Source organism: Carcharhinus amblyrhynchos, chromosome 3, assembly GCF_965287045.1.
Source record: "Carcharhinus amblyrhynchos chromosome 3, sCarAmb.v2.hapA, whole genome shotgun sequence".
Taxonomy (NCBI): Eukaryota; Metazoa; Chordata; class Chondrichthyes; order Carcharhiniformes; family Carcharhinidae; genus Carcharhinus; species Carcharhinus amblyrhynchos.
The window spans coordinates 75,288,774-75,311,225 of NC_137326.1; the positions used below are offsets into that span (position 1 = coordinate 75,288,774).

The 22,452-nt window shown below is 40.6% G+C and overlaps 2 protein-coding genes across 2 annotated transcripts; both read left to right on the top strand.

The window, feature by feature from the left end:
• Positions 1 to 29: 29 nt before the first annotated feature.
• LOC145340859 (E3 ubiquitin-protein ligase TRIM11-like) lies at positions 30 to 13,149 on the top strand. Its single transcript, XM_080185325.1, has 6 exons — positions 30 to 607; positions 2,237 to 2,332; positions 4,593 to 4,826; positions 8,325 to 8,347; positions 9,864 to 9,988; positions 11,576 to 13,149. The coding sequence occupies exons 1-6, from the start codon at positions 41 to 43 to the stop codon at positions 12,112 to 12,114; spliced, it is 1,584 nt and encodes a 527-aa protein (XP_080041451.1). The 5' UTR covers positions 30 to 40; the 3' UTR covers positions 12,115 to 13,149.
• A 1,700-nt stretch (positions 13,150 to 14,849) lies between these two features.
• Positions 14,850 to 22,421, top strand: mterf4 (mitochondrial transcription termination factor 4). Its single transcript, XM_080185326.1, has 4 exons — positions 14,850 to 14,956; positions 15,262 to 15,781; positions 18,142 to 18,326; positions 20,558 to 22,421. Exons 1-4 carry the CDS (start codon positions 14,954 to 14,956, stop codon positions 20,882 to 20,884), a joined length of 1,035 nt encoding a protein of 344 aa, XP_080041452.1. The 5' UTR covers positions 14,850 to 14,953; the 3' UTR covers positions 20,885 to 22,421.
• The last annotated feature ends 31 nt before the right edge of the window (positions 22,422 to 22,452 follow it).

Sequence of the window (22,452 nt, forward strand, 5' to 3'; positions counted from 1 at the left end):
GCAATCTGATTCCTCTTCCCCCCCACTACTTCCGGGCAACATGGCGGCGGCGGTTTTCCAGCAGGAGCCTCTGGAGGAGGAGCTGACCTGCCCGGTCTGCCTGGAGATTTACACGGAGCCGGTGATCCTCAACTGTAAGCACAGTTTCTGCCGGGCCTGCCTTGAGGCGGTGTGGAGGGAGCCCGAGTGTGGCACCTACTGCTGCCCGCAGTGTCGGGCAGGCTCCGGCCTGAGGCCCACCCTGGAAAAGAATTTCCAGCTGGCCAACATTGTGGCCAGTTACCTGGCTCTGGATCCCTCCCATGGCGCTGTCCCCTGCACCTACTGCACCAAGAAAAGGCGCTCGGCCATTAAAAGCTGCCTTCAATGTGAAGTCTCCATGTGCTCCATACACCTCAGGCTGCACCAGGAGAATGTGGTGCTGCAAAGCCACCCTCTCACAGACCCAACTGCAGACATGGCGATTGGCAAATGCGCAGAGCACCAGAAGTTGCTGGAAATTTACTGTAAGGACGATGCTATCTGTGTCTGCAGCCTCTGCGCTTTAATAGGAAGCCACAAGGGCCACGACTTGATCAGCATTAGTGAAGCAGTGAAGGAGTTGAGGGTATGTGTGCGCTATTGAAAATATATAGCTCTTTATTTTAACTAGATAGATAATTGCTTTAATGAAAAATCACCATAGATGATTTATTAAAATGTTGTTTAAGCCAGCATTTGTTACTTGTCCCTAATTGCACTTGGGAAAGTGGTGGTGAGCTACTTTCTTTCAAGTGGTGTGGGTGGCACAGTAGTTAGCACTGCTGCCTCACAGTGCCAGGGGCGCAGGTTTAACTCCTGGCTTTGTTCACTGTGGAATCTGCATGTTCTTCCTGTGTCTGTCTCTTTTGGACTGTAGGAGTAAACACTGGTGGTTAAGTGCATTGCTCATGCTAAATTCTCCCTCAGTTTGCTCAAGCTGGTGGTGGAGTGTGGCAACTAGGGGATTTTCACAGTAACTTCATTGCAGTGTTGAGGTAAGTCTACTTGTGACACCCATAAATTTAGCAGCTTAAACTGCAACAGAATATCTGGTATAGGTACGTCCATGATGCAGATAGAAAGGGAGGTCTGGATATTTGACCCAGCAATAATGAAGGAGAGCTAATATAGAGCCACAACTTCCTCGGAGTGGCAATTGGTGTTGGATTGCCACTCTGTGCCTGTTTACCTACATGGATTTCCTTCCATGCCTGTCTCACCTGACCTGATTTAGACTGGACAAGATCCAGGAAGTGCAACTGTCTTCAAGGCACAGGACTGAATAACGACACGTCCTTTTTTTTTAACTGTACTAACTGCCATGAATCAGGTTAGTTAAAGGCTTCATTGAAATTGAAAGTCCAGAGAAAAGGCAATCAGATAGAATTGGTAATTGTACTGGGTGTGTTAGTAGGTGGTGAAGGGGTCAGAGGGTGGTCAGACATATGATTGTTGTGTGGGTGGTACCCCATGTTTCAGGGTGGAGGGGCTGTGATAGTCATGGATATGCCGATCTGGATCTTTTTAGTTTTTCAGAAATTAGAGGAAGTTTTAATTCTAACTTGCTGATGACTATTTGTGTAACATAGCTAGAACCATCCAAAGTTTGAGATTTAAATGCATTTTTCGATGGCCCCTAGCACAGAGCAATTGCCCAGAGAAAGTTTGTACTTCTGGGCAATTACCTTGTAAACTCTCATCTGGGAGTTCAGAGAGGGATTCCTCAGCACTTCTCGGGTGTACCCGTCCTTGCATATCCAACACTGGGGAGCTCAGAGGTTACGGCTCATATTTACAAGTCAGGATAATGTGTGGCTTGGAAGGGAACTTGCAGGTGACGATGATCCTGGATATCTGCTGTCCTTGTTCTTCTAGAGAGTGGTAGACGTTGAGGTTTTGGAAGTGATGTTGAAGGAATTGTGATAATATAAATAAAACAATCATAATTTATGATGTTAATAGTCTATCGTTAAAGTATAAAATAACAAAAAGATTGCACAATTCTGCACATTTCAATAGACCATTAAATGACACTGCTGCAAATGGAAGTTTCCTTAATATACAGAACAAAAATGAAAGGCTTATTGCACGTTGCATGTTGTATTGAAGGCCGTAGATTTGATGTTGTTAGGTTAAATTCATCTCAGTCATTTGCAGATTATGGGTCTGATGTGTAACACCTTGAAGTGACTGTTTCTCTACTGTTTCCTGTTAGAATAATTTGAAAGATCAACAGGAGAAGCTCAAGATTAATGCTGAAGCCTCTCAAATTGCTCTTGAAGATCTTCAAAAAGAAAAAAAAAATGCTTTGGTGAGTAAACCAACCAGTTAGTGGATTTAAATAAAAAGCTTGAGCATTGTATGGTATCAGCTCTGGCCCAGTGGGTAGCGTACTCCTGTCTGAAGTCAGCAAGTCCCACTCTGGAGAAGTGAGCACACAATCCAGGTTGACGTTCCTGTGCAGTGCTGGGGGAAGGCAGCACTTTGAGGTGCCATCTTTCAGAGGGGACATTACACTGAGGCCCAGTCTAAGAGCCATGATATTATTTTGAAGAAGAACAGGTGTTTTCCCACTGCCCTATCCAATATCCATCTCTCAGTCAGCCTGAAAACAGATTATACGTTCATTATCAGATTTCTGTTGTGGGCTTTGGCTATGCACAATTTAACTGCTGCTTTACTTGCATTCTAATGGCAGCTACATGTTAAAGCTACTGCACAGACTATAAATGTTTTAGGATGTATTTTGTTGCTGTGGAAATTACAAATCTATCTTCACTTTTGTTTGTCAACCCTATTTGATGTCCAGTGAGTTAATAAAATGCACATCGTCTCAGAATCTATTAAATTTTATTCCTGGTGTGTGCAGAGTACTGGCCAGCTTTGGGAACAGGTGGACAGACGTTTTCTGCCTAAAGATTGGAAAAAATCAGCTGTGTTTCAATTCTTGTCCTGTGTTAGAGTATGACTAGATGATGGTGGAAGATGGGATCACGCTGAGCTACTGTTTTCCTGTGGTTAGTTTGCAGTCTGCTGATTTGTAAACGGTGATCACTAAACTGAAGAAGCTTCTTCAGCCAAGCATTCCCTCTGTGTGCATCATGTAGTGGATGGAGTGATGAATCTGTAGCGTGAATAGATGGAACTGGGCAGTAGCCTGAGAGACTGGACATAAGTATCTGGTTTCTGCCCTCCCTTCATGTTCTGTACCACTATGCCCATTCCTCCCATTTTAGGCCTGTTGGAAATCAAGTGCAGTGGATTGTGAGCAGGATTTCAGTGGGAAATTTTCAAAAATATTTTCATCATGGAAGGGATGGAAGCAGAGAAACATAAACAAAAAGCAAGAGGTGGCCATTTGATCTTCTGAGCCTACTCTGTCATTCATTATAATTTAGCAAATATTGTCCTAACCAACTCGATCGCTATCTCTCCTTGTACGGCAGTGCCACTATCCCAAAAATCAGTATGGTAAACGTTCACTGCATTCCCTCTAAAGCAAGAACATCCTTTTTTAGATAATGAGATCAAAATTGCACATAATACTCCAGTATGATCTTACCAAGGCCCTGTATAGTTACAGAAAGACATTCCTGCTCCTGTACTCAAATCCTCTCGCTATGAAGGCCAATATATCATTTTATTTCTTTGCTGCCTGCTGCACCTGCATGCTTATCTTCAAGAACTGGTGTGCAAGGACATCCAGGTCTCATTGTACATTCAGCTTTTTCAATCTAAAGCCATTCAGATAGTCTGCCTTCGTGTTTTGCTATCAAGGTGGATAACCTCATGTTTACCCACATTAAACTGCATCTGCCATGCATTTGCCCACTCACTTAACTTGTCCAAATCACACTGAAGCATCTCTGCGTCCTCCTCACAGCTCACCCACCCACCCAGCTTTTGTCACCCGCAAACTTTGCAATATTACATTTAGTTCCCTCACCTAAATCACTTAATAAATATTGTGAAGAGCAAGAGTCCTCGCACCCATCCCTGTAGTACCCCAGAAGTCACTGTCTGCTATTCAGGAAAAATACCTCTTATTCCTACTGTTTCCTGCCTGCCAACCAGTTTTCCATCCAATTCAGTATACTCAATACTAGGTGGAAATTGCTCTCTATTTACTGTAATCTCCTTACTGTTTAATGACACTCTGATTCCCAACAGGAAGAATGAGAGGAAAGGGCAAAAGATTTGCTGATCTCAGGGCATCTTGAGGCACTGTGCAGTCAATCACTTGCAATGGAAGGAATTTGTGTGCTAGAAACGTCCACGACAGTAATGAGAGAATGAGATCATCTATTTTAGATGTTGGTGTAGGGATAAATATTGACCAGAAAACTCCCTGTTCTTTCTTGAATAGTATTCTGGATGTCTTTGTCTGCCTATGGGGTCAAACATTGCAATACTTTCTTGGGTTAGTTTTGAGCTCATGATTCTGGAGTGGGGCTTGAACCCACAACCTTCTGATCCATTGGTGAGAGTACTACCCACTGAAACACAGCTGACTAATAATGAAGTGTGTGCAAGATCTGTATCATGTATTCACTAAAACATTGCTATTGAAGGCAGCAATAAAGGAGAAGGAAATAAACATTGAGGAGAAGTACGAGGCTCTCAGGCAGCAGATTAATGATGAAGAGAGAGAAGCCTTTGAAGAGGTGGATAGGGAGCAGATCCGTGTAACAGCTGAGATTGACGCAAGGATCATCAACCTCCAGAATGCAGCAAAAGAATTTGAGAAATCTCTGACAGAGCTCAACATCCTTTCGCAGAAGTATGATGACATCCTCTTTATCCAGGTAATACTTAATGTGATCAAATGATTGATTGCTATGAACCATATGTATTATTAATAATCACAGAATCCCAATTGTGCAGAAAGGACCATTTGATCCATTGAGTCCATACCAACTCTCTGACACACTAACTTACCCAGACCCTATCCCTGTAACCTGACGCATTTCCCATGGCTAATCTGTCTAACCTACACATCTTGGGCCATTAAGGAGCAATTTAGCATGGCCAATCCACCCAACCTGCACAACTTTGGAATGTGGTAGGAAACCCATGCAGTCACTGGGGGAATATTCAAACTGTACACAGACTATCATCTAAAGCCAGAATTGAACCTGGGTTCCTGGAGCTGAGACAGCAGTGCTAACCACCATGCCACCTTTTGATTTGTAAATCAAAATCTGTCATTTATGTTTGTTTTCGTGTCTAGCTGTCTGTTAACTTGTCCTTTTAAGTTGCTTCTGTGAATGCTGGAGTAGAATGTACAATGGAGTCAGGGAAAGGCACTGCACTAAGTTTGTAAAAGTCGTTGAGCTGTAGGTATAGGCAAAGTGTGTCATTCTAAAATGAGTCATGATAAAGTTCACTCCCATCCTCACCCAGTCTCCAAATACGCTTGCTTTCTGATGAAGCACATATGTGATTGGGGTTGGGAATGCTGGTCTGTTTCTCCTTTCACTACACTGAAGATGCTCTGGCCAATGCCCAGCTAAAATTGGTGAGCTCTTTGTGCTGATCAGGAATAATTCCATCATCTTGTGGGATAAATCCATTTTCAGTTGTTTCCCTTTGAATTACCGCTAGGTGGTTCTTTTTAATGCATATGGTAATTTCTATAAGGCATCCTCTGCCCTAGAGTTTCCAGTGTCTGGATTTCTCAGCTGGATAGGAAAGTGGAGGTTTGGATGGTTGCTCTTCAATGACCATGTTACAGCTTCCAGAGTAGATGGCTGCACTCTCTGCTAACTTGGCCCTTTTTCAGCTTCCATGATTCTTCCAGCTCAATTTTGAGGAAAATTGAAAACGTCTGTCCCCATTTCTTAAAAAAACCCCTACAAAATGGAATTTGTCTGTTTCCACAACCAGTGCCTCAGACTCAATTTACCATTTGCGAACTTGGCATCTTGTTTGACCCTGAGCATAGTTTTAGTCTCCCCATTCTCCCACCAGATGGATTACCTACTTCCATCAGTCAGTCACTGCTGAATTCCTTATTCTTGACTATCACTTGACTGTTTAGATGCTATGTTGGCTGGTCATCCATACTCTGCCTCACAAGCCCTCCCAAAACTAAATTCAACTTCCCTAATGCCTGTATCCTCACTAATATTTATTTCCCAACTCTTGTCCCACTTAATTCAGAATCCTCTTGTTTAACCTCTGCACGGTCTCCCTGTCTCTGCCATCTCCTCCTGCTGTTATGTGCTGTTTCTCTGGCTCTCTCCTGATAGGATGAATATGACTGGACTGTTCCCATATCACCTGCCCCATTCCTGAAGCTGTAGTGCTTTTGGCTACTTAGCTGAAATTTTCACCTTAAAAATCCCTCTTTAAGGGCCTTCTGCAATAAGTCATAAGGCTCCCTTTATTCTCTCCCATTAAACTCAACATACATAGCTGGGATTTTTTTAATGTACAATATAGCTCAGTGGTCGGCCACATGCAGCCCTTTGGGGCTTTATGTGTGGTCCTTAAGATTTGTTGATTGTTGCCCATGTGCACATTCCACTGTGTAGTTTTTCCCTTACTGGTATGACTGAGATGAGACACATGTGAAGTGAAGGGTGCGCCAACTGTACACAATATTGACCATGAGAGTTTGTGCTCCCTCCGCATCCAATCAAACATGAATATTTCCTTTGGTGTTTACCACTTCTATCAATATGTGATTTAAAAATTTTCTATAACTTGTTGCTATAATCTGGCATGTATTTGATCTTATTTAAGGGTCATAGTTAAGGTCCCAGACTAGAATCCCAAGGTGTATTATGAAGCCAAACTAGATCCCACAACCTTTTTATTTTTTAATAAATGTGAGGAAAAGATGCTTCAATCCAGAAGTAATTCCACTGACAAATTAGAGTTTTTATGAAAACAAACTTGTGAAGCTGCTTAATTTTTAACTGATTAGTAATACTAATGCTTACTCCCCTCTATCAAAACTGAATTTGGTTTTTTTATCCATTTCTATTTTCATCATTTTAAAATGCTGTCTAACCAACTCATCAGCCCTAGTTAACCTGTTCATAAATTTGACATTGTCCAACAATGTAGTTTTAGAACTTTGATCAAGGCGAAAAACCGGTAGTCAATTTAAGTTGTCCTCTTATCTCATGACCAAAAATCAATTCCAATAGACTGAATTTAATTGATTTAATTAGGTGCATTCCTAATTACAAAAAGTACAAATGGAATTCCTTTATCCCAATCGTCTGGATAATCCTGACTATAGGCCCTTAACATGATCTTTAAAAATGATGCCATCATGCCAGTGCTCCCCACAACTCTGGATGATATACAGTTAATTTAAATTGGTTTACTCCAAGCTATCCGTAACTTCCCTGAATCACTTCACTGTAAAATGGATCTTGATCTGATTGGATTTGTGGGCAGTCTGTATCTGGTTAAAATATTTAAGTAACTCCTCTACAATCCTCTTTAGTTGTAATGTAATATAATGGAATGGCCTCCAGAAATTTAAATGCATCCATTATGGTCACCGAATACTGATTCCCACTTTTCGTTTTAGACAGGGGTCCCATGCAACCAATTGGGAACCCGAGTAAAGGTTCTATAACCCATCAGTAATACAATTTGATGAACTTCTTCTCATTTTTCATCTGTCTGAATACGTAACAGTCTCCATTTCCTCATTATTACATTCTTAATGTAATAACACTCTGGTACACACACAGATTCTCCTGTGTATGCTTTCTGACCCATTGCTTTATCTCTGCATCTTTCTGTTGTAATTTTGCCAACTTCCCTAAATTAAAAATATCTGCTTCATCTTCCACCTGTTCTTTATCAATCTTGGTCAAAGATTGTTTCAGATTATTAATCGCAGTCTCCTTATCTTTACTTTCTGATTTTTCATCTTCCTGTCTCAACCTGTGCCTTTGTGATCTTATTACCACACAGTCAGGAAACATCCCAGGATATGCTTCCTGCAGCATAGTTGTAAACGCAACATGCCTAAAATGAGTAATTGTCTTGCTTTCCCATCATCTGAGCTATATTCCTTCCAGACACTTTGAATCTGTAGAGAAAGCAAACTGAACATTTTCCTGAAACATAAAATGTATCATATCACAGCTCATGAGCATGCCCAATTTCAATCTTGAGGGCCACTCCATGAGCCTACATTTCCCACCACCAACATAGATAAATGTGCAATGGTGGTGGCTTTGTGGCCACAGGGGCTATGACCACCCTTCCAGTTTGAAGCTATTCATATTCTATGTATTCTGTTTTACACCTGTGTTCTCTTTATTTTGTTTCAGGAATTTAACTCGATTGCTGCACGGTAAGTGACCAGCTTCTATCCTATAGTAACACTGAAAGTCATCAATAAGCAAACGTGCTATTTTACATTTTTACTATTTGACTAGTTGTTCTTTCTTTCTTTCTCTCCCTGCCCCAAATGGCATAAAACCCATCACATTTCTCCCTACCTTCAGTTTTGATGAGGAGTCATATTGGACTTTAAAGTTTCCCAGCACTTTGTTTTAGCCTTTCAGCATCTAAAATATTCTGCTTTAATTTTGTACTATTTTGGATATCTGTTGGTTTAAAGAGGAATGTAGCAATGCAGCCAGTCACAATCATGCCCACTTGTTGAAATGTAATTGTATTTTTCTGACTTGCGCTTGAGTCTATTTGTAAGTGTGTGCAGGCAGACCCCGCTTGTAAACTCTGCCTCTACTTGGTTTTAGTGATCTATCGTAGTCCCTACAATCCACCCCAAAATTGACAAAGAATGGGATAAATTTATTCTGGTGCACTGTCCCAGAGTATGACATCTGAGTCCAGATCCACAGTAGTGTGATTCTTAACTGCCCTCTGACATGACCTGGCAAGCCATTCAAGTGGACTGCAAAAAAATGCTGGACTTTTTTGTGGTGCCCACAACCCATGAAAAGTATTGAGTGCTACATCAGTTCATGTCTGACCTTTTTATGTACATGATTTACACCGAGTGAAACAGCATCACAATAGGGAAGTCAAGTCTCCCACTTAGTAAAAAACTGATCCAGGCGCATCCCCTGAATGATGGAGATATGAATGTGAAAGAGGGTAAATGTTAACCAGTCTGTCAAAAATTAAAATTAGTCCGCATGCTCCTTTTTATTCTCAGTCGCCTAATATATTAGCACATGTGGGAAGTTTAAATCTATTCTCTTGCCTTCACGTTCCATTGGATAGAAAGATTCCACTGCATTAATTGAGAATTATTTGAAGTTCTCCAGGAATCCTGATCAATATCATTCCTACAACCAATGTCACCATAAAAGCACACGTACTTATCTGATTACTCTTTCTGTGACGCTGCTGGTGTAGAATGGTTGCTCTATTAGCCTACAGAACAAGTCTACTCCAAATGAAGAAATAGTTGTATAAAAAGTTTGAGACATGGTGCTGTGTAAATGGTGGTATTTTGATGAGCAATACTGCTCACTATATTTGAGATCTGTCAGACTCCTTGTGAATATTTATGATTGGGTTTTATTTCTCAGGACATGTCATTTGACAGGGACAGTTTAGGTGGGTGTGATTCTCAGGTAAAACTTCATTGAGCATCTTACCATCAGTATAAGCAGCTTTGTGAAGGTAAAAATCTGTTACGACTCAACTAGGTAGCCTTTCATGGACTGAACCTACGAAGGGAGGTGTTTAACATTTTGTATCTAACTTCAGATTTGATCATTTTTGTACACTTTGTGGAAATGTTTGTACTTGACTTTCCAGTAAACACTTCAGCCACATGTATTATTTCACATATCTTATTTTCATTGAACCCATACATCATCTTACTATTGCAGCTTGAAAGATGTCTCGTTACCGCTATCAACACCCTATAGTTTTAGTACGCAAATAAAAGACCCAATGAAATGTACAGTTGAAGGGAATGAGGAGCTGAGGAACAGACAGATGATGGTCAAACTCTGTAAGTGCCTGACAGAAATCTATTTTTCTGTGCTGTAATGTTCCATGGTTTTAATAGCCTTGTGCCCTGTGCACAAACCTTTCTTCTGTCAGTGTTTTCCATTCAATTTTGCTATTTCAGCTGTCACAATATTATTCAACTGCAACCACCAATTATCTATGTAATAATCCTTCTCCCTTAGCCATTTTGTATATCAATAAAATTTATTAATTGAGCACTGAATGAAAAATTTAATATTGTATACTTGACCACTTCACCCAAAATGGTTTATAACAACACTGTACACCTGAGATCAGCGGTACTTTTTTTAGTGGCAAAATAATTTGAACCTCACAATGTGGCTCTCTCATAAAATATTTGGAACCAAAGAGGAGTGATGTGGTTAAACCAGGTTGTGTGTAAATCTATAATTACATTGTGACATGTTGACGCTGGGCTATCTAATGGGAGTGTGTTAACAGTGTAAAAACAGAGCTGATGTCTTTATTGCATGTAATGGACCCTGGTGACAATAACACATTCAACATCAAAAAGCACCCCAGGCACTCAATTTCCCACCCAAATCAATTCTAGGTAGGCAGATAGAAATGGGATCTTGGACAGTAGTGGGTTTGCTATTGTTGTCTTGAAGGAATTGCCCCTGAGAAGGAGGATTTGGAGGGAAGAAGAAAAAGGCTGAAGGTTTCCTCGTACAGCTGGAGGAGATCAGTATTTTAGGCATCTTCCAGAAGAACAGAGAAATGACAATAACTGACTTTACTAAGTCCATCCTGGCTCCATGTCTACTTGTTAGCTTTGTGAGAAAGTCAGGACAGCACCGCACCATGCAAAGGCCTCAAATTAAAATTACATTTGACTGCCCCTGAATTAGCACCTGATCTACATATTTAAAGGAGGTGCCATTGGTTTGCTGGAAAGAACAGATTAAAGGTGGTAGGATCAGAGATGTCAGTCAGCAGAAGTTTGTCTGCCTCAGACACTTTGCATTTATCCAAAAGCTTTGTAAGAAAGGACAGTAAACTTGCATTTCTGTAACACCCTTTGTAACCTCATCACGCCCCAGAGTGGTTTGTAATCAGTCATTGTTGCAATCACAGAACGGTTACCGTGCAGCAGGTGGCCATAATGCTACATGTTCTTCCTTTTTTGAGAAAATGTGGCAACTGATTTACATACAATAAATAATTGACCAGACAATGGGGGTAGGTGGGAGTGTGGTGTTGAGGTTGCAGTCAGATCAAAAATAAGGGGCTGAGCGACCTTCTCCTAGCTTGCATGGAACCAAATAGGGGATCTTTTTATGTCCACCTCAGGGAGGAATTTGTTTAACATCCCGTCCAAATGGCATTTTTAACGGGTGCTTTACACTCAGCACGGCATTGGGAGTCAGTCTGGATTATAAACTGAGGTTTCTGGAGTGGGACAGTGACCCTCTGAACCAGTGTGTGCTACCAAGAAGCCAAGGCTGACTTGGAAACCACAGTGAAATTGCATGAAAGGGGTTTACCATGTTTCTTTTAAAAAACTTCAGATACTCTGTAGGAAGTGAACAAGTCATTTACTTCACTGTCTCCTTTTTACTGATAGATGGACAGACGCCAACTCTGGATCCAAACACAGCAAATCCCTACCTTGCTCTGACAGAAAATAATAAAACAGTATCAGCATCCAGTCAGATCCAGATGTTTCCCAAAAGCATAGAAATCTTTGACCGGTGGCCACAGATCCTTGGTGCTGAGGCTGTGAGTTGTGGTCGATGTTACTGGGAGGTTGAGGTTAAGCAGGGTGATGGGTCCTGGAGCATTGGAGTCTGCTACAAAAGTATCAGCAGGAGAGGAGCAGGCAATGAATGTCTGCTGGGCTTTAACAACAAGTCCTGGTGCATTCACTCTGGCCCTGATGCCCTTTCATGCCTACATGACGGGAAGAGAATCGCTGTGAAGGCAGAAAAGCCCTCCACATTGGGAGTCTATATTGATTTTGAAGGTGGGTTAATTTCCTTCTACACTGTGTCAGGGTGTGAACTAACCTTGTTACACACCTTCCATGGAGCATTCACTGAGCCTCTCCACCCAGCACTAAGGGTTCGAATCGGGGTGACTCTAGCCTTTACTGTTCTGAAGTGATTGGTACAATACACTACACTGCATTCCACACTTATTTAATTTTTACTGTGAAAATTGCTTTTCTTATAAAGATGTGACCCCCACGGTCCTATACCTTCTCTGCTGCCTTTTATATGTGGGACGCTAGACCACCACTGACACAGTTGGCAGAGATGACTTGCAGGCAACAGCAGCTTCACCAGATGTTTGAACTGAGTTCCACACCTCTGTCTATACTATAATTTGGCCTCATTCTTCATGGTTCACATCCTATCTAAATAAGTCTTAACCCTTCTAATGGGCCACTGAAGTACAATTTATATGTGCCAGAACTAAGATCTTGTTTCAAATCACAACATATTTGTCTCTATATAAATGAGATATTATACTAATATGTTGTGAATTTTAAAGTGGCCTGCTAGCTAGATTGGTTAAAATCAAATTACTTACAGATAGTATCTTGGTTTCATCTTTCCCTCCTTAAAGTCGAGTTACCAGGGATTGCAGCCTGCCTATTTGTCAGAGATTCAGATCAGAATAGAAACCAAGTTGGCTTTGAAATATTGAATACATATTAAATACTGGGATGCTCACTGCATGCTTGAGTTGTTCCTGTAACTCAACCCAGTCAAATAAATAAACTTGAGTTGGAATAAGCATTTTGTTTGTAAATTCCAATCAGACAAGAGCATAACTATTGTTCCCCAGTGTCAAAGATCTGAATTTCTATACAAATTTTCTCTGGCCTGACCTATTGGCAGTCTGCCTTGAACAGGTGATTAATGTATGTGCTAACATCTGTAACATGAAAGGATATTTTTGCCATAATGTTTATTTTGCCAGGCTAATGCTATACATGCTAACAGCTAGAATCCATGTGACTAGAAGGTGGCCTCACAAACCAAGATGACCAGTTTATCACCTATGTAAAAAATTTATTCTGAAGATAGTTAAAGTTCTTTGATTTCTGTGATACAGTTAGGTACTTGCTTGTATACACTTGCTTCTGTATGGTTATATTTTTTGTAAATAAAGTTGATTACTGGTTTTAGTCAACCTTTGAGTGCATGGCTGTGTGATCTTCAATACAAAATCATTGCAGTATGGGGTAATGGCTAATCTTGTAGCAGTTATTCCCATTCACACCATATATAAAGGAGTCAGTTTCAGATCATGTGAAATGTGAATCTGATTATGGAACATATCATCTTTAATAGCTGTCTGCCTATTCTACAACTAGAAACATGATCTTGATGAAAGGATGGTTTTATGAGTTCCTCCTGTCTGTCATTTTACTTGCAGTCACCAGGAGTAGAGTCAGAGGTTTACATCGTGGAAACAGGCCCTTTGGCCCAACTTGTTCATGCCACCTCTTTCCTTAAAACCTCTAAGCAAGTCCCAATTGCTGCGTTTGGTTCATATCTCTCTATACCCATCTTACCCATGTAACTGTCTAAATGCTTTTTTAAAAGATAAAATAGTACCCATCACTACTACCTCTGGCAGCTTGTTCCAGACATTCAACGCTCTCTTTGTGAAGAAACTGCCCCTCTGGGTCCTTTTGTATCTCTCCCCTTAAAGTTATGCCCTCTAGTTTTAGACTCCCCTACCTTTGGAAAAAGATATTGCCTATCTACCTTGTCTATGCCCCTCATTATTTTATAGACCTCTATAAGATCACCCCTCAGCCTCATACACTCCAGACAAAAAAGTCTCCGTCTATCCAGCCTCTCCTTGTAACTCAAACCATCAAGTCCTGGTAGCATCCTAGTAATTTTCTTCCTAGTTTAATATCCTCTTATAATAGGGTGACTGGAACTGTACACCGGAACTTGTACAATTTCAAGATGTCCCAATTCCTGTATTCAATGTTCTGACCAATGAAACCAAGCATGCTGAATGCCTTCTACACCACTCTGCCCAGTTGTGACTCCACTTTCAAGGAGCTATGAACCAGTACCCCTAGATCTCTTTGTTTTATAACTCTCTCCCCAACACTACCATTAACTGAGTTTTGAGTGTATTGGCTGTCAAGAACATGAGTGAGATGGATAAAATTGGACTTAACCAAAGTTCAATACAAGATTAACATAATCTACTTTTGAATTCCCAGTGTAAATGAATCTCAGTGCTTGGTTTGCTCTTTTATGATTATTATGAACCTGGTGACATTTGTGAATGTGTACTCCCTGTATCCCCTGATTCTCTTGATCTAAGCTCTTATAGCCAAGCAGGAGGCAGCCCTTTGACAAAAATGCAGTACCTTGTGCTACTATATTGATGACAAAAGAAAGCAAACTTGTAGTCGCACCATCCCTTTAAGGGGAGATCAAGTTTGATTTTTGTTATTGTTGCCTGCATTTTTTATGATTTTTAATACCTGTCTGTTCCAGCTAAAGTACAACATTTTAAAAAATAGTTTTCCTTCCTCCTCCCCATCTTCCCCAAAAGATGCTAATGTGGGGTAGTTTCACCGTTGGGGAAACAACTGTCAATAGATCATCCTACAATCTAGGCAGCAGAGCCAAAGCTGACCCTGGTCGTTACAGGCACACATATTGGACCTTCCAGTAGGGGGCACAGTGCAGCAGCAGGTGGAACGTTCGCTCGGCACCGGAACGTTTGTCTAGGGAACGGCTGGTTGGAGAGGCCGAATCACCAACGGACACAGACAACTGGGGCGGCTACGAGGCGGAGGCTGAAAGGAGTGACACAGCAGGCCAGGCTAACGGGAGGTGGAGAGGGGAGGAGGAGGGAGAGTGAGGGTGAAGGAAGCGGAGAGGGATAAATAAGGAGCTGGGAGGGGAGAGACACGGAAGGTGCTGATTCCATTCTAAAGGAATAGAATTGTGACCAAAACATGGTGATTACAGGAGGCTGTGTGAGAGTGCGATAGTCTGTAGATTGTCAATACATGGGGGTGATATTTAATAAATACTCTGGACTGATCTTCAGTAAGACAGGAAGTGAATCCTATGGTGCTTAATGAGATGATTGATATTGTGATTGGAATTCAGTCTGCCTTGAATGTAACGTGCTGGGCCTGTCCATTGCCTCGACGTTTTAATATAGGGAAATTTGAAAGGTTTTGGGCTCCATGTACAGTCTGTGCTACACGTGGACTATTTCCCTTCTTTCCTCACCCTGGTCCCTGTTGTTATATTTCAGGCTGTGCTCTTACACTGTCGTCTCCAGAGGATCCAGCCCCCTGTCAGGTATTGGCAGCTTCCCTCTACACAGAAATACAACTCTCAAAATGCAGGATCTTGGAGATATATCACTTGTGGGTTCTCTACAGCCAGGACTCTCAGTCAGTCTGAGAAAACGTCATCAGATTCTCTTTCAGCTCCAAAGATCAAATCTGACTTTCTGGAAGCTCTTCGCCAAACTGCTGTGAAATGTTTTGGAAAGTCAGACATTGATGCCTCTGGGTTTGAGAGTGTGGCCGAATCCATCCTGAAGCTGGGATTTAGCCAGGTTCAGATGAAGCAGCTGCTTGCTTTGAATCCCAGTATTGCTGTACAGCCGCCACAAAAGAGCCTCTCTACACTTTACATCCTCAACCTCCTTGGCCTAAACCAAACCAGCATCATCAAGGTCCTGGAAAAATGTCCAGAACTGTTTGGAGTGAAGGAGCATCAACTTCAGTCACGTATTAACAACCTGCAGAAGCATGGTCTAGGAGAAGGTAAAGTAATGGTTATTGCCTGTTTCATTTGCAGACCTGTTTTGATTGAGTACATTCAATAGAGACTGAATACATCATATGAAGATGGTAACCTGCATTTACAGCAGAATGGTGAGGGTCACTTTCTCTGTGTCTTATCTTGCTGTCCATTCTGCGCTGGTTTCACTTTATCACCCATTACTATCAATTGCCTCTGGGGCATTGAACTTCTCCAGCTGTCTGAGGAGGGCCTCTACACACCAGCATTCTTTTGTCAATGAGAGATTAATGGAACAAAGTAATAATGTGTTAGTGATTGTCTTGCCTGTATGTGACATTGCCTGGAATAACACTATTTGCTTAGCACTTGCAGCACTGAAACAGGTCATTTCTACAAGCTTCCTTCTTCCTGGAGCCCCTTTATTCCTTTCTCCCTCATGTTTATCCAGCTTCGTCTGTAATGTATCAATGCTATTTTCCTCAACCACTCCCTGTGGTATCGAGTTCCATATTCTAATCACTCTCTGATAACAAAATCTCTCTTTGCTTCATTATCAGCCTCATTAGTAACCATTGTACATTTAAATTCTTGCTTGTGATCTCTCACACAAATGGAAACATCTCTATCTCTTATTGTACCTTTTCATGATTTTAGAGATCTCTATCAAGTCTCCCCTCACTGTTCTCTTTTTTTTAGAGAAAAGACCTCCAATACCTATCTTTCCTGATAAGTGTAACTTCTCATTTGTGCGTCTCTATCTTTAGGTGATTTGTGCACATGGACCCCTAGATTCATCTACTTCTCTATCTCATTTAGACACTTATTTTCCAAAGAGTATCAAGATTGTGGCATTGAAATTGACCCGACATATACAAAACCCCATTTTTCTGCCTTCAAAGTCATCATGTTTAACATATACTTGACGTACGGCCATATCCTCACCAGCAATGGTATACTATACTCGCATTAGCAATTTTGTCTCAATTCTTTGGGCCTCCAAATGTTTGTTTTACTTTTTGGCACTTTGTAACTGGAGCAGACAATACTGGTTGTGTTGGGTAGTTGCACATAACACATTCACTCTTGGCCTTGGAGGTTGATGACATTTTGAAATGGTGACCATCCCCACACCCATGCTGGCTGTTCACTTTTATAGTGGGCGTAAAATTCAGACCCCATTTTTGCAGGGATTTATTTAAGGCTTCAAAGATCTACTTATATGCTGACATCTATAGTATGTGGCCTGCATGAGGTGGATTTTAAGAAGCGCCTTAAAGGAAGAAAACAACGTAAAGGCACAATGGTGTAGGGAAGGAATTCCAAAACGTGGGACCCAGGTGGAGTGATTATAACTGGGAATACATAAGAGGCCAGAATTTGAGGAGTGTTGATATCTCAGTGGGTTGTGGGAATCAATGACATTGGACAAAATGAGGCTGGGCCCTAGAAGAATTGAAAAGAAGGATGAGAAATTTTAAAATCAAGACATTGCTTGACTGGGAGCCAGTGTAGGTCAGCAAATACAGGGTTAATGGGAGAACAGGACTCGCTGTGGAACTTTATGTTTATGAGAGTAGCACGAGGGAGACCAGCCAGGAATGCATTGGAAAAGTCAATATAAATAACAAAGACACAAACGAGAGTTTCAGCAACAGATGAGCTGAAATAGGCAGGGGTGATGGGACTAGTAGACCTTAGCAATGGTGTGAATGAGAGGTTGCAGGTCATTTCAGAGTCAGTTGTGACATCAAATAGACTGATTTAATCTCAGGATGTTCTCAAAAAGAAGGATAGACTGGGTAGCTAAGGAGTCCAGTCCTCCTCTCCATAATGATGCTCCTCCAATTGGGTGTCATCTGTAAATTTCAAAATTATGCTTCTGATTCCTGAGTCATTTTGTAGCGAGTTTGCTGTCAGTTCTGTTCCATATCTCCTGAAATAGTATGTTGACTTTAGTCACAAGTCTACTATGCAATTCCTTATCAAAGACATTTCAAAAGCCAAATATGTATATATAGTTTGTAGTATTAATTTTTATGGGATATAGACCTCACTGGCTAGGCCAGCATTTATTGCCCAATCCTAATTTCAATCTGCGCATTGTGCAGGTGAGCTGCCATCTTGAACTACTGCAATTCGTGTTGTGTGGGAACACCCGCAGTGTTGTTAGGGAGGGAGTTCCAGGATGTTGACCCAGTGATGGTGATTTCTACTACATCCTTACCTGCTCTTTCTATAGCTTCAAAGAATTCCATTAAATTAGCCGATTTTGAAATGCGTTGAGTGATGATGCATTGCATTAGAGTGTAGCAATACATTCTGTAGTGGAACACCCTGCAGGCCATGGTGAAGATTCTCTTGTGCATTTCCTTTCCTCTAGGCAGTCTGCAGAGTGTCTTGCTGCAGTCCCCACAGATCCTGAATCTTTCTGCAAAGCAGGTGAACAACACAGTGCGCTTCTTCAAAGACAAGTGTATCTTCACAGGTCAGCAGGTCACAACAATCCTCCAGACTTCACCCAATGTCCTTTTTGAGAAATCAGAAGAATTGGAATACAAGTTCCAGGTAATGGACACATCCTTGTAAGGCTCTCTTGTGTTGGACCATCCCACTCTATTTATGCATCCTCTTGCTCTGTTCTTCCTGATTAGTTATATAATAAATCATTCTGATTTATATAAATTACAAATTTGGTGTTTGTGAAAAGTTATACTTTCACCAGAAAATGTTTAATGGGAGAAGCTAAAAACTCTTTAAAAATCTTGCCATAGCGTCTGGGATTCAATCCTTCATATCTTACTTTATTACAAGTAACATCTAGAAGGCATTAATCTTGATTGTTGTAATCATTATCTGGAATTCTACTGCCCCATCCACCACTGAATCAGAGTGGGTGAGGGACAGACAATGGAAATGTCCATTGATCTCAGCGAGGATTTTCCAGTCTTGGATTGAGCAAGGCTGTAAAATTCCAACATAATTATATTCAGTGATTTTTTAAAAAAAATTCTTGTTTTTAGGACATCTGCCTGGTCAGATAAATATTAACAATAGCTATGCACAGATTGGAGAGGAGGGATCTCTCCTGGTGTCTTTGTCAACATTTCTCCCTCAACTAACACCAATAAAAAAAAATTTCCACATATTTGTAATTAATTCATTCCATTGCTCTCTATTATATTTTATTGAGAAAATACTTTCACACACAACAGTAACTGGACAATGTAATTCTTTCTATATCTAGCCCTTTGACAAGTTTGAGATATGAAGGGTGCTACACAAATTTCAAATTAGCTTTTAGGTTGAAAATTATTCTTAAGAATAATTCAGGAATAGAAAAACAGAATATTGCTTAAATGTAGAGGGATCTGGGTGTCCTTGTATATGAATATCAAAAAGTTAACATGCAGATACAGCAAATAATTTGGAAGACAAATGGAATGTTGATGTTTATTGCAAATGAGATAAGAGTAAAAGTAGAGGTCTTGCTACATCTCTACAGGGTTGAGACCACACCTGCAGTAGTGTGTACAGTTTTGGTCTCCTTACCCAAGGAAGGACATAATTGCATGGTAAGCTGTTCAGAGTATGTTCACAAGACTGATTCTGGGGATGAAGGGATGTCGTATGAGAAAAGGTTGACCAGATTGAGCCTACACCCATTGTAGTTTTAAAGAATGAGAAGTAATCTTATTGAAGAATCTTATAAAATTCTGAGGGACTTGACAGGATTGATGCTGTAAGGATGTTTCCTCTTGTGGGAGAAACTGGAATGAGAGGGCATTGTTTCAGAGTAAAAGTGCACTTAGAAAGAATTTCTTCCATCAGAGGGTTGTTAATCTTTGGAATTCTCTTCCATGGAGACAGGCAGGGAGAGAGTTAATTAATTATACCAGAAAAGGCTGAGTTAGATAGATTTTTATTGACAAGAGCCACAACCTAATCAGCCATGAACTTGCTGAATGACTGCCTTCTGTTCCAATTTCTTATAATTTTACTAATATTTCCATTGTTTATACCAGACATTTATTTTTCCAAATTACAAAATCCATTCAAATTTTATCATTGCATGGTAAATATTCCTCAACTAAGATCATGACCAGCTCTTCAGCAGGCGGGTAAATAAGGCAATCTCTAACCTAATAGCCTTTCTGAGATTGGCATACTTTCTGTCTTCACCTTCTGTCGGCTTGCTGAGGAATCAATTACTAATGCATGTAAATGCATCAACAGAAACAACAAAGAGAATGAGGTAATATTTTTAAATAGAGAAGGTTTTGAGGACAGTTAAAAAGAGATCTTTCAGTGAGTTAGCACCTGTGCAATGAGCCAGGTGCCATTGTTCTGTTGTGTGAAATTCTGTGCTGTAGCAGGATGTGCTTTTTTGAAGTACATGTGCATTTGATATTGTGGCTGGAGCAGGATCCTGCAAGTAATGACTTTAATTCCTAGTGTTAATTATATATGAAAATACTTTTAGAGCAGTGGATAGTGAATGGATGTTGAAGTTTTAAAGAAGGGAGAGAGGTGGCAAGGTGCAGGTTTTACAGGAATATCAAAAGAAAGGAACAGCCCTTAATGGAACAAATGGAGGGATGTTGGGGAAAAAAAGCTGACCTCAAAGGCGACCAAAATGACAGAATTCTGAGCTAGGAAAAGGAATAAAGAAACTTGATTCATGGTACTGATATTGTTCTCTTTTATCACAAAATTCCATCTTCCGAAAATGTATGACTTCTACCATGAACCCATATTTTTGCTGCTACATTAATTTTGCCTTCCATATTCCCCCACAGTACGCCTACTTCCGAATGGGAATAAAACAATCACAAATAACAAATTCAGGATTATTCTGTGTGTCACTGGAAGAACTGAAGCAGCGTCACATCTTCTTGGAGCGGCTAGGACTATACCAGACTCCGGACAAGAAGGGACAGACTCAGATTGTGAACCCGAAACTAAAGGACCTACTCACCACCGGCGAAAACTATTTCCTGTCTAAAGTGGCCAAGTCATCCTGGGAAGAGTTTGACATCTTTAAGAAGCTGCTGAATCGTGAGGAGAATGAGAAAGAAGCAGTTGAATCCTCAGAATGGGAAGATGAAGAAGAATCTGAGGAGTAGAGCAATGACAGGGATGAGGGACCATTTCAGGGACAATGATCTAGAGTTATGTTCCAGTGATAAAATTGGGTATTGCTACTGGGGTTTTGAGGAAACCAGTTTAAAACTCACGAGTGGAAAAAAAACAAACACTTCATTCTTTTTTTGAAAAAGCTTACTGCTCTCTGACAGGCTTTATACACAAAGCCGGTTTCAACCAGTGTTTTTAGAAATGACTGTAAATAAATGATGGAAAGAATTTATTGATCATTAAATCAACATAGTTGGGCAAGTAGTAAAAATGAAAAAAGGGTTCAGTTCTAAATGCTGAGTTGCCTTCACAGATACTGACTGGCCTCAGTATTTTTACTACTTTATTTGGAAGGAAAGGTCCCCCCACCAGTGAATGAGATCAGCTATTGTTTAAAATTATCAGCTAATTCTCAGTGAATTTCTAAAACTTATCAAAGTTATTGTGTGTTCTGCATATTATTTTCTACATTTCAACAATATTTGAATGGAAATTTAGAAAAATAAGGTTTGGCTGTACACTGCACGCTGAGTCAGGTCACAGGTTCAAGTTCCAGGCTTTGAGAAGTAGGTTTGTACTCCACACAGTAGTATTGTTTTTGGAAGTCAGGCTGTTTCTCTGATGAATCTGCACAGGTCAATAGAAAGATCTTATGCCAGTCTTGTCTGGGAAACAATATATTCTTCTCAGTCAACACCACCAATAGCCATTCAGTCCTCTCAACCAATGTTGGTAGGACCTTGTATCCTATTGTCTGCCATATTTAATAAAACAATTAATATAGCATTCTGGGCTTTATTAACAGGGGAATAGTATATGAGAATGAGGAGGCTACGCTGAATGTATACAAGACACTAATTAGACCTCAGTTGAAATTGTGTACAGTTCTGGGCACTACAGTACAGGAAGGATGTGAATTGCATTGAAGAGAGTACATAGGTTTACAAGAATGATTCCAGGGATGAGAAACTTAATATATGATTTGGTTGGGGGGTGGGTGGGTTGTGACTGTTCTCCTTGAAGAAAAGGTGGCTAAGAGGAGGTTTGATAAAGATATTGAAAATCATGAGGGAATGGAGCAGATAGAAACTGTTCCTGCTCAAAAATAGATCCACAACAAGAAGGCACAAATTTAAAGTGATTTGCAAAAAAATCAAATGTGATGCAAGGAAAAAACTTTCACACAACAAATGGTTGGGGTCTGGCACGCACTGACTGGAAGTGTGGTGAAGGCAGGTTCAATCAAGGTATTCAAGAAGGCATTAGATGATTGTTTCTATTTAAGCAATGTGCTGGGGTATGGGGAAATGGCAGAGGAATGGTATTAAGTCATGATGCTCACTTAAAGCGCTGATGGCTTACTGCAGCGTAACAATTGTGATATTTACCTACACAACACTGACTGCAGTTGAAGGAATTGTAAATTACTTTGATATTAATGTAAGCCCTTTGTCTTTCAAACAGTTTCCTCATCAGCTTTACCTGGATAAGGAATACATCTGCAGGCTTGTGATATAGCTATGTAGCATTTGGAATGTGTTTGAAGTAAATTGATGCT